The 20,578-nt window shown below is 43.5% G+C and overlaps 1 protein-coding gene across 6 annotated transcripts in view; it reads left to right on the forward strand.

Moving 5' to 3' along the window:
* The first annotated feature begins 14,334 nt into the window (after positions 1–14,334).
* The window catches only part of PHF14 (PHD finger protein 14), a 230,168-nt gene continuing 223,924 nt past the window's right edge, over positions 14,335–20,578 (forward strand). For 3 of the 6 annotated variants that reach the window (XR_012847778.1, XM_075827759.1, XM_075827760.1), the window contains exon 1: positions 14,336–14,468. Coding sequence is in view for 4 of the 6 variants with exons in the window: in XM_075827759.1 (XP_075683874.1) it covers position 14,468 (1 nt within the window). In the remaining 2 variants the exon portion in view is untranslated. Of the gene's footprint in view, positions 14,469–20,578 lie in introns of all 6 variants that reach the window. The other 3 variants (XM_075827762.1, XM_075827758.1, XM_075827761.1) reach the window with 3 other exon arrangements.

Consider the following 20,578-nt stretch of genomic DNA (forward strand, 5'->3'; position numbering starts at 1 on the left):
TGCAGTAAATTGATGCGGACTAGCTGCTGCGGACTGCTGGAAAAGTGCTTCCCTTCTCTATCAGTGCAGGATAGAGAGAAGGGCCAGCACTTTCCCTAGTGAAAGTAAACGAATTTCATACTTACCGGCCGTTGTCTTGGTGACGCGTCCCTCTTTCGGCATCCAGCCCGACCTCCTTGGATGACGCGGCAGTCCATGTGACCGCTGCAGCCTGTGATTGGCTGCAGCCGTCACTTAGACTGAAACGTCATCCTGGGAAGCCGGACTGGAGACAGAAGCAGGGAGTTCTCGGTAAGTATGAACTTCTATTTTTTTTACAGGTTGCTGGATTACTGGAGCCCCATTGACTTCCTCAGTCTGGCTGTAGACCTAGAAATACATAGGTCCAGCCAGAATGAAGAAATGTCATGTAAAAAAATGAAGACGCATCCGCAGCACACATAACATGTGCATGACAGCTGCGGACTTCATTGCGGAATTTAGAATCTCCATTGAAGTCAATGGAGAAATTCCGCCATGAGTCCGCAACCAGTCCGCCACAACTCCGCAACAGCCATTGCATGCTGCGGACACCAAATTCCACACCGCAGCCTATGCTCCGCAGCGGAATTTTCCGCATCGTCTAAACGAACCCTACTAAATAGAAGTGGAACTCAATGGAGAAACGGCTCCGCTGCGGATTAACGCTGCGGAGTGTCCACAGCGGAATTCAAGAGCAATTCCGCCACGTGTGGCTTTGCCCTAATACTGCCTCTATATACAAGAATATAACTACTATAATACTGCTCCTATATACAAGAATATAACTACTATAATACTGCCCCTATATAGAAGAATATAACTACTATAATAATGTCCCTATATATAAGAATATAACTCCTATAATACTGCCCCTATATAAAAGAATATAACTAATATAATTCTGCCCCCTATATACAAGAATATAGCTACTATTATACTGCTCCCTATATAGAAGAATATAATTACTATAATACTGCCACTATATAAAAGAATATAAATACTATAATACTGCCCCTATGTACAAGAATATAACTACTATAATACCGCCCCCTATATACAAGAATATAACTACTATAATACTGCCCCTATATACAAGAATATAACTACTATAATACTGCCCCTATATACAATAATATAACTACTATAATACTGCCCCTATATACAAGAATATAACTACTATAATACTGCCTCCTATATACAAGAATATAACTACTATAATACTGCCCCCTATATACAGGAATATAACTACTATAATACAGCTCCTATATACAAGAATATAACTACTATAATACTGCCTCCTATATACAAGAATATGTATTATAGTAGTTATATTCTTCAATATAGGGGGCAGTATTATAGTAGTTATATTCTTGTATATAGGGGGCAGTATTATAGTAGTTATATTCTTGTATATAGGAGGCAGTATTATAGTAGTTATATTCTTGTATATAGGTGGCAGTATTATAGTAGTTATATTCTTGTATATAGGAGGGCAGTATTATAGTAGTTAGATTCTTGTATATAGGGAGCAGTATTATAGCAGTTATATTCTTGTACATAGGGGGCAGTATTATAGTAGTTATATTCTTGTACATAGGGGCAGTATTATAGTATTTATATTCTTGTAGATAGCGACAGTATTATAGTAGTTATATTCTTGTACATAGGGGCAGTATTATGTTTTATTTTTGTATATAGGAGGCAGTATTATAGTAGTTATATTCTTGTACATAGGGGGCAGTATTATAGTAGTTATAGTCTTGTATATAGGGGCAGTATTATAGTAATTATATTCTTGTATATAGGGGCAATATTATAGTAGTTATATTCTTGTATATAGGGAGTAGTATTATTGTAGTTATATTCTTGTATATAGGAGCAGTATTATAGTAGTTATATTCTTGTATATAGGAGCAGTATTATAGTAGTTATATTCTTGTATATAGGGAGCAGTATTATAGCAGTTATATTCTTGTATATAGGGGCAATATTATAGTAGTTATATTCTTGTACATAGGAGCAGTATTATAGTAGTTATATTCTTGTATATAGGGAGTAGTATTATAGTAGTTATATTCTTGTATATAGGGGCAGTATTATAGTAGTTATATTCTTGTATATAGGGGCAATATTATAGTAGTTAAATTCTTGTACATAGAAGCAGTATTATAGTAGTTATGTTGTTGTATATAGGGAGTAGTATTATTGTAGTTATATTCTTGTATATAGGGGCAGTATTATAGTAGTTATATTCTTGTATATAGGGGGCAGTATTATAGTAGTTATATTCTTGTATATAGGAGCAGTATTATAGTAGATATACAAGAATATAACTACTATAATACTGCCCCTATATACAATAATATAACTACTATAATACTGCCCCTATATACAAGAATATAACTACTATAATACTGACCCCTATTTACAAGAATATAACTACTATAATACTGCCCCCTATATACAGGAATATAACTACTATAATACAGCTCCTATATACAATAATATAACTACTATAATACTGCCTGCTATATACAAGAATATGTATTATAGTAGTTATATTCTTCAATATAGGGGGCAGTATTATAGTAGTTATATTCTTGTAAATAGGGGTCAGTATTATAGTAGTTATATTCTTGTATATAGGGGCAGTATTATAGTAGTTATATTATTGTATATAGGGGCAGTATTATAGTAGTTATATTCTTGTATATCTACTATAATACTGCTCCTATATACAAGAATATAACTACTATAATACTGCCCCCTATATACAAGAATATAACTACTATAATACTGACCCCTATTTACAAGAATATAACTACTATAATACTGCCCCCTATATTGAAGAACACATCTCTCATCATGTGTGGGGTCTGTGCAATCAGCCAACACAAATGCTGCTAAAGCTGCAGAGAAATGTGTGCCAGCTGACGAGGGGTTAACTGCAGTAGGCTCTATGTGCAGTACTGATGAAGTGAGTGCGAGTGGCACTCCTGGGAGTGAGCAAGAAAGTGCCGCATATACTGACATTGTAAGTGAGACCTCGCTCACCGCGGTGATTGACAGACTATCTGATGAACCAGCGGCACAGGTTGAGGCGGACATTGCAGACCCTGTTCTGTAGGTTCACCCGCCCGCAGTGTCAGTGAATGGAGTGCAGGTTACACAGCGATCAGGAGCAGACACAGGAGGATCTGCAGTACAATCAGCTGAGGAGAGGTCCAGTCCTGACCCACCTGCTGACAGACCTCAGTACAGGAGACTGTTCTCCAGCGTCACAAGACTGACTAACCCCACACCTCAGAGGAGGAACGCGGTCAGAATCAGGTACTCAGGACCAGAGGAAAACCTCCCCTCCAGACTCCACATTGGGAAAGTTTTGTTGAAGGAGTTTATGAAGTTTAAAGCTTCTGAGGTGTTCGCTCTGATCCACGTTCCCTCCAGCAGGAATTATGACATCAGTTTCAAGCTGCAATATAGTCTAGACTTGTTCTGGAGTATTTATAATGATACGAAGGAGAATGCGATGTGGGAGCATCTACATGTCATCCAGCTGACTAAACCCCAGGTAGTCACTGCCACCGTCCTGTTCCAGTCTGAGGTGGTGGCTCTGGCAGATTTGCAGCACTGGTTCAGCAGATATTGTGATGTGAAGAGACTGCCAACAAAGATCTATGATGAGGAGGAGATCTGGAATGGAGGATATTCTATCAAGATCCAGCTGGTTCAGGAGAATGGAGTGACCAGACATCTGCCGCACTCCTTCTACCTGGGCTTGGAGAGAGGCGTATGTTACTACCCTGGTCAACCGCGACTGTGCCATAGATGTGGGGGCAGACACCTGGCATTCAACTGTTCCCGTATTAAGTGCTCACTATGTGGTCAGTTTGGGCATGTGAAAGACGATTGTACAGGACCTGTCATCTGTAACCTGTGCTTAGGACCTGGACATACATTCCGGGAGTGTCCGCATGCAGAACATAATAAAGAGGAGACCTTTAAAGAAGCCATGGAGGAAGAGCAGGAGGATGTCTCCATATGTGTAGATACAACCCCAGAACCTGGAAACCCCAACGATGATGAGAGCCAAAGTACCAGAGATCGTGCTCCAGAGACGAATGCCCCATCTGTGGATGCTGCACAAGTGCCACCAGATACTGAAAATAGAGGTCATGCTAAAAGTAAAATATCCAGTCACTCTGTCACCAAAACATCTAAACATCTGCCCAACACCAGAAAGGAACCAGCTGATCCAGCCGCAGCGACCAGTAAAAAACCAGCTGGGCCAGCCGCAGCGAACAGTAAGGAACCAGCTGATCCAGCCGCAGCGACCAGTAAAAGACCAGCTGGGCCAGCCGCAGCGACCAGTAAAAAACCAGCTGATCCAGCCGCAGCAACCAGTATCGATGAGGAGGGATTTCAGACGGTTAAAAGGAGAAGTAAAACAGATGATTCTTCTAGGAAAAAAATCACTGCTGCAAAGAAATCACCGGAGTCTCCAGTGCTGGCGATAACTGGGGGATGTTACTGTGCGCTGGGGGAAGATGACCAGGAAGAAGAAGCAGAGATGGAGCAAGTCTCCTCACACAACCCAGATGACGAACCTCAGGATGAAGACGCTGACCCCCCAATGTCCACCAAAAGATGGGGTGTAACGGGACATAGCAGTGAAAGAAGGAAAAAAAGTAGGAAAGACATGTAACCAGGATGAGGCTGAAAATCACCTCCATCAATGTGAACAGTGTGAAGAATAGGAGCAGGCGGCAGGCGATATTCCAGCGTCTGTCTGACAACAAAACCAATGTCCTCTTTATACAAGAGACTTATCTACAGAGTAATGTCCCTGCTGTGTCCCTGCAGTCACCACATCTAGTGGGACAGTGAAACTCTTTGCTCCTGTATGGAGACTTCTACCCCGAACTCCGTTTATATCATAGAGGTTCACTATATGTCATAAATGTGGTGACCGTGTACCCTCTGTGGTGTGCGCGATGCTGCCCGGTCACCAATAAAGAAGAACTCTCCTGTAATACTGTCTAGAATAATATCATGGAAAATAGTTGAAACAATCTATACTGGTGCAATATTCATATATTATGGTTTGTTTAATGATTGTGATGTTATTAAGAGACAAACGTTTATTTTCTTTATCTGTTATGAGTGTATTGCAAAGGTATTGTAATATTTTGTTGCAAGTTTTCAAATAAAAAAAGATAATTATAGTAGTTATATTGTTGTATATAGGGGCAGTATTATAGTAGTTATATTCTTGTATATAGGGGCAGTATTGTAGTAGTTATATTCTTGTATATAGGGGCAGTATTATAGTAGTTATATTCTTGTATATAGGGGACAGTATTATAGTAGTTATATTGTTGTATATAGGGGCAGTATTATAGTAGTTATATTCTTGTACAAAGGGGGAAAGTAAATTAAAAAATAATTCTCCTCCCGGAGTAAAGAGAACATGAAATCTGTGCTCCATCCTGAGGAATGATGGGAGTGATATTCAGACTAAAAACGAAAGGCTTTTGCAAATTTATTGAATCATGTTAATATCAGTTGTGGATTTTTGTCAACATCGCTTTCCTATAATAAACATTAAGTTCGGGTAGTTAAGGTCGCTCCATGTGAAATAAGATCAAGGTATAATATTCAGAAAGATACAAGTGCATTCATAAAACACCTATTAAAAAGACATTTTCAGCGACTGCTTTTATAGAGTGAATTAGATATTGCCTTCATTCAGCATCCTAACTCCCACAGACTATAAAGAGTAAAGGATGAAAGTGGATGTAAAACACAAAGTAACATAATAGAGTCAAGGCGTCGGGGAACAGAAGAATGAAGAAAGATGTCCTCTTTTGTAGACTGGCACATTGAAGTTGGTAGGTATCCGGGTTTACCTGGGGATTTTTATCTCATTATCATTTAAAGTGAGACCCACTGCTTGTGCCATTATGTCTAGACCATCTCTGGCTTATGGGGAAAAAACACTTTTTGTTCTGTCTTTTTTATTATATTGAAAAAGCTTTATAGATGGTTTTCTATTGAGAGTCATTTGGCTGGTGAAGACATTAAAGGGGTTTTCCAGCCGATAAAAATTGATAGCCTATTTACAGGACATGTCATCAATAGCTGATAAGACGGGGTCCGACTCCCGGGACCCCTGCCGATCAACAGTTTTGAAGGGTATGCAGCGCTCGTTGATGGGGGTCCCAGGAGTTGGAACACGACCAATCAGCTATTTGTGGCTTATCTTGAGGATAGGCCATCAATTTTTATTGGCTGGAAACCCCCTTTAAAGCGTAACTAAACTTCGACAAACTTCTGACATGTCATAGTGACATGTCAGAAGTTTTAATTGGTGGGGGTCCGAGCACTGAGACCCCCACCAATCACTAAAGCGAAGCGGCAGAAGTGCTCGTGTGAACGCTGAGCCGCTTAGTTTCTGTTCAGCTTTTCCGGAAATCAATGTATCGGTGTACGGACTCAATAGAATGTCTATGAGCCTGTACTCCGATACATCGGCTTTCTCGAAAAAGGCGAACAGAAACTAAGCTGTTCAACGTTCACATGAGCACTTCTGGCGCTTTCCTTTTAGGTCTCAGTGCTTGGACCCCCACCAATCAAAACTTCTGACATGTTACTACGACATATCAGAAGTTTGAACATTTAGTTACCCTTTAAGCAATCTTGCAGTCTGCAAAATTAAGAAATTGCTATTTTCTGATGGAGAGAGTTGGGTGAAAATACCATTGGAGAGTTGGCAAAAGTTGGCTTATGGACTAAATGGATATTACACTACAGGAGAAAGGCTGCAAATCTACAGTTTGCTGTATGAGGGTACATGGTCAAGGCCGCACTATAACTCATGCCATGTACTTAGGCCAGCTATACAGGATAGCTGGCTTCTGACCCCACATAGTCATACATACTTGGATCAGCCAAGCGTGCATGATTATTCCTATGGAGAGGCAACTAAGCCAAAGACAGACACCTCTGTCCTCTTTAGATGCCACTATCCCCTCCAAACACCTCTGTTCCCTTCAACTCTGCCAGCAACCTATCTCACGGGGACATGTTGAAATACAATATTCTTTCAAACCCTTCTCTCTCCCAATGACAGATGTTGGGGGAGTGTTGGGCATCCCATTCCAAAACCATGGGTGTTAATATGAAAAGGGGCCCCTTTTGCAGCTATAATAGCCTCCACTCTTCTGGGAAGTTTTCTCAAGATGTCGAAGTGTGTCTGTGATAATTTGTGCCCATTCAGCCAATAGAGCATTTGTGAGGTCAGGCACTAGGGTTGCCACCAGTATTTACGCTGGGAGGCCGGTAAAAGTAAATGATTGTTACAACAATATCAAGTGCCGGTATTTTCGAAGTTAGGTTACTTCCTATATGAATTGGATACTTCTCCTTTGACATGCCCACCCGTTTTTTGAGCAATTTGCGCAAAAGAGTGGCAAAAATACCACAAAACTAGTTTATGTAAATACAACCTGAACCCTGGCTGGCATTTTTGGGTGGAAAAGGTGGCAACCCCATCAAGCACTGATGTTGGGGGGAAGGTCTGACTCGCAATCTGCGTTCCAATTTATCCCAAATGTGTTGTATGGGGTTGAGGTCAGGGCTCTGTGCAGCCACTAGAGTAGCTCCACATCAAACTCCTTATCCCATGTCTTTATGGAGCTCGCTGCGTGTACAAGGGCGCAATCATCCGGCCCATATTTACAGTCTATGCGGTTCTAGGCATTTTTAGTGTTGGCGTACCTCAATTTCGTTTTTCTTTTCCAGCTATAGGCTTAACCACTTGGCGACATACAACGTACTATTACTGAAATGTCGCCAAGGGGAAGTATGGAGCGCGCTCAAGCGCTATGCGTGCTCCACACTCGGTGTGAGGGCTGTGTTACACAGCCGACACCTCACTCCAGCGGGCAAAATCAAAGTTTACTTTTAAACACCTTAAATGACACGGTCAATCGTGACCGCGACATTTAAATTGTTAGAATGAGGGGATGTCCCATCAAACACGCTATCGCACCCCCCCCTCCCGCAGGCGATCGGCCGTTTACAATGGTTGTTATGGCAGCCTGGGGGGGGGGGCTAATAAAGGCCCCCAGGACTGCCATCTTTGTACTCCTTTGAATCTCTGCCTCTGGCAGGGCTCCAAAGGAGACTGTCCGTATCATGATATACTGCAATACATTAGTATTGCAGTATATCAGGCAAGCGATCGCTGGTTAAAGTCTCCTAGGGGGCCTAATAAAAAATAGTAAAAAACAGTTAAAGTTTTTTTTAATTTTTCAGAAAAAAAAAAAAGTATTAAAAGTTCAAAAAAGCCCCTTTTCCCCCCTAAAATAATAATAATAATAATTTAAAAAAAAAGCAAAAGTTAACATAACTGGCATCGTCCGTTAAAGTCCGAACTATCACAATATAGCGTTGTTTAACCCGCTTGGTGAACGTCGTAAGAAAAAAAAATTATAAAAAACGCAAATTCCTATTTTTTTTGGTCGCCTTAGCTCTAAAAACAATTAAATAAAAAGTGACCAAAAAGTTGCATGTACCCCAAAATTATATCGGTGAAAACTACAGCTTGCCCCGCAAAACCGAAGCCCTCACATCGCTAAATTGATGGAAAAATAAAAAAGTTCTGGTTCTCAGAATATGGCGACACAAAACATTTTTTTTTTTTTTAGCAAATAATATTTTTTTTTTAAAGTGGTAAAACATAAAACAAAACATATAAATTTGTTGTCGCCGTGATCGTATCAACCTGTAGAATAAGGTACACATGTAGTTTTTACCGCCTGATGGACGCCGTAAAAACAAAACCGCCCAAAAATGGCGAAATTGCTATTTTTTCCCAATTTCACCCCACAAATCATTTTTTTTCAGCTTCCCAGTACATTTTGCGGTGCAATAAATGGTGCAATGGCAAACTACAACTTGTCCCGCAAAAAACAAGCTATCATACGGCTATGTCGACGACGAAATAAAGAAGTTATGGCTTTTGGAAATCGAGGGGGGGAAAACGAAAATTAAAAAACTGAAATTGGCCGTGCCTCGAAAGGGTTAAGAGTGCCCCTCGCTTGCTCCATTTACTAGGCTGTGCTGAGGCCTAATTAGACATTAGCACACATCAGTGTGGGGGAGCATTTTCTACTACATATAAAGTTTACCAGACAGTCATTTCAAATACTGGGCAGAAATGTTCTCACACTCACAAACTACTTACACAGACTCACAATAAGACTATGTTCACACGCTTAACAAAAAATGAATGAAAATATGGAGCGGTTTTCAAGGGAAAACAGCACCTGATTTTCAGCCGTTTTTTAAGCAACTTGCGTGTATGCATCGTTTTTTTACGGACGTTTTTGGAGCTCTTTTTCAATTGAGTCAATGAAAAACGGCTCCAAAAGTGGCTCAAGAAGTGACATGCACTTCTTTTTTATGAGGTGTTTTTTTACGCGCCATTTTTTACAGACGGCGCGTAAAAAAACGGCCCGTGGGAACGGAACGCCGTTTTTCCCATCGAAATCAATGGGCAGATGTTTGGAGGTGTTCAGCCCCCGTATGTTCAGCTGTTTATCGGGGAGCTTACGGGCCGAACAACGGCTGAAAATAGCCTGTGTGAACATACCCTCACCTGTTGCCTAGAAGTGAAGCATATGTAGAGCAGGGTGGGAACACGCTGGACTGGCTAGGAAAGAAAGGTGCTTACCCCTAAAGAAGCCCTTGCTGTATAATCATATTCATTATGCGCTCTCTTCTTTGCCTTTTTTGCCGGGATTTTGGAAAAACAGAGCAGATTTGCAAAACCGTGGCATATATATTGCAGTTTTGCCAAAGCTTGTCATTTGTTGCCCCAAATTTATGAAAACCGTGGAAAATAAAAAAATCAACATGATTATACCCGTGTATAAATATAAGACCTCGTTGCTGTAAAGGATCTGCCAGACACAGCTTCTGTGTCGACGCCCGTGGTTAATCAGTCTGCATCTGCTCCTAGGTCTGTTAGAGTGACTCGATCTGCTACCACTCAGGCCTATTTATACCCTCATTTCCTGCTTGTCTTTGCCTGTGATTCTTTCCTGTTTCCTGGCTCTGCTGCTCCTGCTATTATTATTGACCTTGCTTCATTTTGACCCTGGCTTTACGGACTACGCTCCTGCTCTGCGTTTGGTACCTCGTACACTCCTGGTTTGACTCGGATCGTTCACTACTCCTGTTGCTCACGGTGTTGCCGTGGGCAAATGCCCCATTTCCCTTAGCTTCTGTGTACCCTTGTCTGTTTGTCTGTCGTACACATATTGAGTGTAGGGACCGTCGCCCTGTTGTACGCAGTCGCCTAGGATGGGCCGTGCAAGTAGTCAGGGACTGAGTGGCGGGTAGATTAGGGCTCACCTGTCTGTCTCCCTACCCCGTCATTACATAAAAGAATCACAGGCAAAGACAAGCAGGAAATTAAGGTATAAATAGACAGAGGGCGGGAGATAGAACCGACTGGCCAGGCTGTGATAGGTTCTCCCACTCCTGAGCCTACCAGCCTGAGTGGTAGCAGATCGAGTCACTCTATCAGACCTAGGAGCAGATGCAGACTGATTAACCACGGGCGTCGACACAGAAGCTATGTCTGGCGGATCCTTTACAGTTGCACACTTCATTCTACGTCGCTGCCTGACACACCAGCCATTCACCCAGCAAGGAGCTGTACTGGTGATGTAGAATAGAGCTCTCTTGCATGGATTATGTAAAGTGCTTGAAGCCGCATAACACATGTGCTGGGCCTGTACCCGCTACTAAACTTCTCTACCCTCGGGGCAAAAAAATCTGCAACTGTAATCAGAAGCCTGGCGGGCAAATAAATTTAGTTTGGTGCTGGAAGCACCTCTCTGCATGGCGCTGCCCAAGGCACTGGATCACTAGTGCTTAGGGGTAAATACGGGCCTGATAGTTATGCTGGAACAAGAAGAGGTCTTCCCCAAATTGTTACCACAAAGTTGGAAGCTTCTAAATTTCAAAAATGTCTTTGCATGATGTGGCATAACTCAAAAGCAGTTGTTCTGATGGTATAATGAAAATATTTTATGAGCCAGACATCTGGCAGTATCCCAATACAAAAAAGCGGGTAACAGGGTCAAGAAGTTTCGTTTTTATTCAGACCAAACACCAGAATGAGGAAGAAATGTGATCTGAGGGACCTTGTAATGATTGTTGGTTCCAGACATGGTGGTGTGAGTATTTCAGAAACTGCTGATGTCCTCGGATTTTCACATTCGATACTCTCTAGAAGTTTGGAAAAAAGTTGCCAGGTTTGATGTATCTCGATTTCTCCTGCACTGTACAGATTGTATGGTAAGAATTTGACATAAACCACGTGAATACATGGATCCAACCTGCCTCGAGGCTGATGTTAGTGGTTTTGCTGTGTGGGTAATGTTTAGGTCTCTAATACCTTTAGGGCCATGGTCTACTCATCTTCTAATAGCAAATTCTGGTAAGATTACGTGCCATGTCACAAAGATATGCCATGATGGTTCCATGACACTGAGGTTAGTGTAATCAGGTGGTGCAAATACATCTCAGTTCAGTCCAACAAACCATCTTTGAGATGTGTTGGGAATGGACGGTTTGCAACATGAGTGTTCAGTCGACTAATCTGCAGCAACTCTGTGATACTATCATGTCAACATCAACCAGAATCTCTGGATCATGTTGAATCAATGCCAAAAAGGAGAGTCTTACCCAGCACTAGGAAGATAAACCTAATCAAGTCTACAGGTAATATATGTAGCTTAATCTTGCCACTGCATTTCCATTCCAATTTTCCCATGGTGTTATGGCCTGGACCACCTAGCCAACGATAGGCAGCCATTTATACAGCGTGCCAAAAATCAAAGATGAAGTACACAGTGTGCCATGTAGTACATGAATGTTATATAACACAAACTGATTTCTTTAGTGAAATCCCATGCAAGGTTTGTACGTTCCCTAGCCCTAAAGAAACTAGTGACGGCGCACGATAGAGCCATTAATCAAACCCAAGGGGCGGCTTTGGGCTAGGTTTAGGCTAGAGAGCACTTGCAGGGCTTAGGACTGCCAGGAAAACATGTCCCGCGTGCCGGCCGTGGCACACGTGCCATAGGTTGCTGACCCCTGACCTAGACAATACCTCTCAACTTTCAAAGAATCTAAAGAAGAACAACCTAGGCGGTGCGCGGACACAATTTTTTTTTTTATACTATGCCACGTCTCTAACCCGCCCAATTCCAGTCCATGTACACATAATTCTGCCCAGCCTAGCGTCACTGGTAAAAACGGTGAATGAGTATGCAGCACTAAAACAGCGCTGTGATCATTTCATACAGATTTTTTTTCTTTTAGTGTAGTGGTAATCAGATTGTGCCCTGCACTGTAATAGTGCCCCACAGAGTGATAATGCCCCCCATTGTGCCACACACAGTAATAGTGCCCAAATACAGTATTAGTGCCCCCACACTGTAACACTGCCCGTATAGATGTTTAGTCACTCTACATAGTGCCACCACAGTAATAATGCAGTCCTTTGGGCAGCACGCAGTAATGGTACCCCCACAGAGTTCCCATTTGTGCCCATCACACTTTCATAGTGCGCTTATTGTGTGGCACACAGTGATGACGCCCCCTTAGGGCCCACAACACAGTAGGAATGCCACCCACACCAGGATGCCCCGTTAGTACCCCCACTGAGTAATAGTGCCCCTTTGTGCCCACTTTGCGTGGTCCACAGTAATAGTATCCATGCACAGTGATGATGCCCCGTTAGTGCCCCTTGCAGTAATGATGCCCCCTTAGTGCTACCACACAGTAAGAATGCCCCTTAGTGCCCCCACACAGTAATGATGCCCCTTAGTGCCCCCACACAGTAATGATGCCACCTTAGTGCCAAAACACAGTACTGAAGCCCTCTTAGTGCCCAACCACAGTAAGGATTAGTGTTTTAGTGATTAGTGTTTCCCCAGACATAAATAGTGCCTCTTAAAATAATAAAATTATTACTCACCTCGCCCCATTCCCATAAAGAGCAGATCAGGACGCAGATACAGTGCCACAGTGAGACATGCGGCCGGGGTCTCGGGACAACGCCCAAAATCCGGGTCTGTTTCCCTGGGTATGGGACGGTTGTAAGGCATGACCTAAACATCAGTCAGCTATACAGCGGTATTGTCTCTTAGGTCTGGGGCAGGTGATGCCTTCGGATCTTCAGGTGACTTATGTGCTGGCGTAACCCGTGGAAGTTACGTAGATAAGATGAGAATTACTCCACCTCGCATTCCAGTATAACGCAAAGAGACTCGTCTCCAATCTATGTCATTTGAATCACAAATAGTGCACGTGACCCCCCTTATCACACCCCAAAATGAATACAGACCCCCAAACCAGATGCCCAAAACAAATACAGACCCCTAAATAAATGCAAAGCCCAGACACCCTAAATATAGACCCCAGACCAGACCCCCTAAATATAGACCCCAGACCCCCTAAATATAGACCCCAGACCAGACCCCCTAAATATAGACCCCAGACCAGACCCCCTAAATATAGACCCCAGACCAGACCCCCTAAATAAATACGTAACTTTGACCAGAATCCCCAAACAAAACAGACCCCAAACAGGAGCCGCTATACAAATACAGACTCCAGACCAGACCCCCAAAACAAACACAGACCCTGCGTGGGTTTGGAAATTAGGACTGTGACCAACACCTTCGTGAGAGTCAATAATGGGTCCTCACAATGTATCAACGCGCGCACACAAATAAAATCTTTGGGTTCAGCTTCCATTATAAGAGATGCACTGGGAAAACGAAAAGTGATCTTTGACTGGTTGCTATGGGTAACCTGGAACGATTTTTAATAAATGAGATCCATTGTAGCTGGAGTTTATTTTTTTTTACTTCCAGAGGACACAGGGAGAATATTCCAGAGCCTTTCATTGGCAGGACAGTAATTTATAGATTTAAAGTCTTTACTTTATTAAACCACAAACTACACCCTGTGTTAAAATCTCACATTGGCTCTGGGATTAACCCCATAAACAATATCTAACATTTTCGAGTTGCCCTTTCTAAAAAAATAAGTGACTACCATTGAAATAAGCGCAATATGGACGTTGCCTTTTTTAAAGATGGCTGCATAGGAGTCTGACTGCAACAGCTGCCTTCTTCAAAGATGGCTACCTCGGCGCAGTATTCCTGCGTCACGTGTCTCATTCTAGTTGTTTTGATTAGAGCGTTTCCCCGTCCTCACACGTGACGTCCTATGTCGCATGGTCTGGCGGGGAGGAGTCGCGCCTGCGCAGCGGTTCCGTTGATGTCTGGCCCTATTGTGCTGTGTAGTGTGACCGGCTTTCTGCAGTTACCTGTGTATTGTGACGTCCGTCCCTGCAAGTGAGTGATATACTGCGTACACACGACCAGTCACCGCTCACACGGAGCATATACGGAGCAGCCTCCATTCATATCTACAGCATGCAATCACCTACCTACCTACATACATACGTGAAACATACATGGTCGGGTCATGTGATCAGACTTCATCCTCAGCTGCACATAGGATGAGCGGTGTCATATAGTCCTTATATACAGACACGAAACAGCTGCCCTCATCATACGCTGCACATGTCGCACATATATGATGTCTGTAGGGTGTATGATATGTGATGAATATATGTCCTGGTTATAAGACGTAATATAGAGTATCTGTTCATATTATAGGGTATATAATGCCCACATGTCCTGGGCGTGTGGTCTATGGCGCTTACATGTCCGCGTCCTGTGGTATATGGCGCCTACATCTCTGCGTCCTGTGGTATATGGCGCCTACATGTCCGCGTTGTGTGATGTATGGCACCTACATGTCTGCGTCGTGTGGTCTATGGCGCCTACATGTCTGCGTCGTGTGATGTATGGCGCCTACATGTCAGCGTCCTGTGGTATATGGCGCCTACATGTCTGCGTCGTGTGGTATATGGCGCCTACATGTCTGCGTCGTGTGATGTATGGCGCCTACATGTCTGCGTCGTGTGGTCTATGGCGCCTACATGTCTGCGTCGTGTGATGTATGGCGCCTACATGTCTGCGTCCTGTGGTATATGGCGCCTACATGTCTGCGTCGTGTGGTATATGGCGCCTACATGTCTGCGTCGTGTGATATATGGCGCCTACATGTCTGCGTCGTGTGGTATATGGCGCCTACATGTCCGTGTTGTGTGATGTATGGCGCCTACATGTCTGCGTCGTGTGGTATATGGCGCCTACATGTCTGCGTCGTGTGGTATATGGCGCCTACATGTCCGTGTTGTGTGATGTATGGCACCTACATGTCTGCGTCGTGTGGTATATGGCGCCTACATGTCTGCGTCGTGTGGTATATGGCGCCTACATGTCTGCGTCGTGTGGTATATGGCGCCTACATGTCTGCGTCCTGTGATATATGGCGCCTACATGTCTGCGTCGTGTGGTATATGGCGCCTACATGTCTGCGTCGTGTGGTATATGGCGCCTACATGTCTGCGTGGTGTGATATATGGCGCCTACATGTCTGCGTCGTGTGATATATGGCGCCTACATGTCAGCGTCCTGTGGTATATGGCGCCTACATGTCTGCGTCGTGTGGTATATGGCGCCTACATGTCTGCGTCGTGTGGTATATGGCGCCTACATGTCTGCGTGGTGTGATATATGACGCCTACATGTCTGCGTCGTGTGGTATATGGCGCCTACATGTCTGCGTCGTGTGGTATATGGCGCCTACATGTCTGCGTCGTGTGGTATATGGCGCCTACATGTCTGCGTCGTGTGATATATGGCGCCTACATGTCCGCGTCGTGTGATATATGGCGCCTACATGTCTGCGTCGTGTGATATATGGCGCCTACATGTCAGCGTCCTGTGATATATGGCGCCTACATGTCCGCGTCGTGTGATGTATATGGCGTTTACATGTCCGCGTCGTGTGATGTATATGGTGTCTGCATGTCCGCGTCGTGCGGTATATGGTGCCTGCTTGTGATGTATGGCACCTACGTGTCGGCGGCGTGTGATGTATGGCGCCTACATGTGTAGCACCAATCATATATGGGCGTAGGTTGTCCCTTCAGGACTTGTCTAGACTGAATGCAATTGTAGCAAACTCTCAGCTGTGAAGTTTTAGGTCTCTTTAGGTTTTCAGCCTTTGGATATAAACAAAAATGTTTGGATTCATTGACAGCAAATAGAGAATGATAAGGAGTTAAACACAATGGGCCATATCTATTAATACCGGCACACCATTAAACCGATCAATCTGACATTCGGCCTGAACGCCCGTTTCTTCAATGTATTTGATTCAGTAAACGGACGCCATTACCTTAATAAACGTACAAATTAAGAAGTTGCAGAACTTTTTTTTTTTTTTTTTCTAGAACGATTTAAGTTTTTCTACAGTTCAATTCCCTCGGCCAATCTGACATCGGGTGTGGAGAGACGCAGGACGCACGCTGGGCGGTATGGCTGCCGAGGCAACCATATGCCTCTGGGAGAGTCTTGTCCTTGGCAACTGTATCACTGAGAGTGACCCCTGCCTCTTTCCTTAGGAGAGGCCGTCAATGTTTTATTGGTAGGGGTCTGAGTCCTGGGACCCCCTGCTGAACAGCTGGGGAGGCCCACCGCCTGTTCATAGTGTGGCCGTGCCTGGTTCTGCAGCTCAGTCCCATTCTCTTGAGTAGGACAGAGGTTCAGTACCAGGCACAACTGGCCATCCGAACGAGCCGCTGTGCCTGTGTACACAATAAAGGGGCCCCTTCTTTGTGGGGATACCGGGGTCAGACCCACTCCGGTTTGATAGGTGTTGTCCCTTTAGGGCACATGGACTTCATAGAGGGTGGTCCCCCACTCAGGACTGACTCCCCCTCTATAAGCCAGAATGGAGAGTTCTGGTGGGCTCGAGCCACTTCAGGGAAATATCTGGCCTTACAAGTCTTCCCACGGCAAAGTCAGCTCTTTGCCGGGAGCTGGACCTGCAGCAATCAACACTTAATGTGATGAGGTTTCCCCGGTACATTTTTAGGACCTATGCTAAGGATAGGCCATAAGAGTTTAAACTGGTTGTCTAGGATTAGAAAAACATGGCTGTTTCTTCCAAGAGTACCAGTGTGTAGGGACACGCCTCATTGACAAGAGGAATTGTAACGGGCTGGACAAATCTAGGGAGCCCAATTGGCATTGAGACAAAAAAATTCCTTCTAACTTGTTTCCATTGAGGTCTATGAATGTACTTAATGTTGGGCCACCAGGTAAGTCAAGTTGGCTTCTAGAGTGGTCTAAGTGGTTTCTAATGTCTACTCTCAGCCCCGGCCCTATGTAGCGCCCCGGCCCTATGTAGCGCCCCGGCCCTATGTAGCGCCCCGGCCCTATGTAGAGCCCCTATTTCTTGAGCAATGGAGCGTTCATTGGAACCTTAGAAGTTCTGTAACCATGGTAAACACTTTATGTAATAAAACATGGCTGCAATATCTCCAACTTGTGCTCATGGACCTTCTGTAAGGTAGGGAATGCAAAACGTGTGTGGCTCAATGGGGTCGGGACCTGGTGGTGGCAGCAAATATTATTATGATCTTATGATTGGCCGCGGCCTGATTATGTAGCCTGGGGAGTTCCAGGGGGAAGTAGCGGAGCAATGAGATGAATGGATTTTTCTTTTCCCCTTTATTCTATTTGAAAATGCAATCAAGGGGGGGTGGGAGGATGGAGAACGTCATGGGGTGTAAATTTCCGCTATAATATACGTTTCAGTTTAATAAATTCTAATTAATTTGCTGACCTACTGGTGGCCACGCCCCTTTTACTATGCCCCACCCACTTAAAAATTGAAAAGAGCGGCATAAATAGCCCGGAAGGCGCTATTTTCCCTTCAAATTTAGATTTTTTAATCATTTTCGACTTTTCTAAGCGAAAGATCTGGCGTAGAAAAGTTGATAAATTGCCCCCATAGGCTGTTCATGTCTGCCTCATAATAAATAAGTTTCCTAATCTATAAAGAAGTTGTCTTGATCTGGGTTTTCATAGATGTGCAGAATAAAGGGTTAATGGCTTTCAGATATTTGGCGGTCAATGGTTTTACCGAATTATATAAATATATAGGCCTCATTTATCAGGACTGCCTAACAGTAAAACTCTGTTTCCCATAGCAACCAATCAGAGCTCCGCTTTCATTTATTAGAGCACTCTTAAAAAATGCAAGCTGAGCTCTGATTGGTTGCTATGGTCAACCATGTTGGTTTTACTGTTAGGCAGTTTTCTTTTCAAATCGCAGCATGCTTTAGGCCCCAATCACACGAGCATGTTCGGTCCGTGATCTATGGTACTGTATATCACGGACCGAACACGGTCGTGTGCAGGGGGCCTTAGGTTTGGCGTATTTTCTGCTGTTTTTCCCATAGAAAACACATGTTACACATATAACGAACAGATAGAACACTTGTAGAAAAACACAATTAAAAACCTTAAAATCCATGGTGTTTTTTTTACCAACAGAAAACAAAGTGTGTTGAGGAGGCCTTAGGCTGAGTTCACAAAGAGTTTTTTTGAAGGCAGATTTTCATCTGCCTGCACGCCTTTTGCCGCGTTTGTCGCGCCCATTGAGTGCCACGGGCAAAAATGCAGAGAAATACGCTTCCTCTGCCTCCCATTGATGTCAATGGGAGGTCAGAGGCGTAAACACCCGGAGATAGGGCATGTAAAAAAACGCGATTTCAATGGGAGGCATTTTCGGCCGTTTTTTGGCGCGTTTTCCGACGCTGTTTCCGCGTCAAAAACGTGTCAAAAAACTCTGTGTGAACAGGGCCTTAGGGTGTATTTATATTTAATTGTTTTTTTTGCTGCAATATTCGTAAATGCGGCAAAACCGTGCAATTTTTATGAAAACAGTGGCAAAAATCGAAAATAAAAAAAGACCCATGTAAATATGACCTAAGGTGTTCAGATGTGTAACCACAAAGATGGATCAAGTACTAGAGGAACCAGGTAGACCACACCATTTTTAGGCGGCCTGGCAAAAAGGACCTGCGCAGACTTAAATAGAAAGCAAATCAAAAAGTTTGGTGCCCGTGGGAACTTTCTATTTCTTTCTTTTTCGCGGTGAGGTTTTAAGGCCCCACGCACACGAATGTGCTTTTGCGGCCGCAATTCCCCCGAAAATCCACGGGAGAATTGCGGCCCCATTCATTTCTATGGGCCCATGCACACGACTGTAGTTTTTACGGTCCGTGCATGGCCCGGGAGCCCGGACCGCAGAAAGAACGAGCATGTATTATTACGCCCGTCTTCTGCGGTCCGGGCTCATTGAAAATAATAGCGGCGGCCATGTGCACAGCCCGCGATCTGCGGGCGGCTCGCTGCTGACAGTCCGCTGCCGGCCGACCCGGAAATCACGGCCGTGCACATGGCTACGGTCGTGTGTATGAGGCCTAACCTCTTCAGGACAAGCCAATCTTTTAATTTAAATTTTTTCCTCCTCACCTTTAAAAATCTATGACCTATTTTTCTGTCATTCTAGCCATATGAGGGCTTTGTTTTTGCGGGACGAGTTGTAGTTTTTCACGGCACCATTTATTGTACCATATAATGTATTGGAAACCTGGGAAAAAATTGTTATTGGGGTGGGAATGGGGAAAAAAACAGTGATTCCTCAATCTTTCGAGAGGTGTAGTTTTTACAGCTTTCACCATACGGTAAAATCGGCACGTTAACTTTATTCTACCGGTCAATACGATTACGGCGATACCAAGTTTATATAGTTTTTTATTATTATTTATGTTGTACTCTAACCAGGAAGAAACTAATTGTTAAAAATAAAATTGGAGTTTTGCCGCCAAATTCAGAGATCAAAATGTTTTTATTTTTCCGTCGATGGAGCGGTATGAGGGCTTATTTTTTGCGTGGCGAGCTGTAGTTTCTAATGGTACCATTTTGGGCTACATGAGACGTTTTGATCAGTTTTTATTAAGATAATTATGTGGGATATGAAGTAACCAAAAAACAGCGCTTTAGGTGTTTTATATTGTATTTTTACGACATTCACCGTGCGCATTAAATAATGCTATACGGACGCTTCGATACCAATTTTGTAGTTTTAAATTTTTACATTTTTTTTTTTTACGTTACTTCAGAGGAAAAATAGGGAAAGTTTTTTTTTTACTTTTTATTTTTTTTAAATACTAAAAACTTTATTTTACTTATTTTTTTTTTACATATTTTATCAGCCCCTCTAGGGGACTTGAACCAGCGATCTAACGTATTGCAGTGTATTGTCATTTTACAGGCTCCTTTTAAGTCGTGCCAGAGACACGGCTTAACAAAAGATTAAGGCAGTCCTGGTGGCCTTCGTTAGGCTCCTTGGCTGCCATGACAACCATCGGCACCCCCCGATCGCTTTGTGGAGGGGCGATGAGCTGTCAGAGGGTGGTGCCCCCTGTTTGTAACATCTTAGATGCTGCGATTGTGCTTGATCGCAGCATCTA

Source organism: Rhinoderma darwinii, chromosome 5 (genome assembly GCF_050947455.1).
Source record: "Rhinoderma darwinii isolate aRhiDar2 chromosome 5, aRhiDar2.hap1, whole genome shotgun sequence".
Classification (NCBI taxonomy): Eukaryota; Metazoa; Chordata; class Amphibia; order Anura; family Rhinodermatidae; genus Rhinoderma; species Rhinoderma darwinii.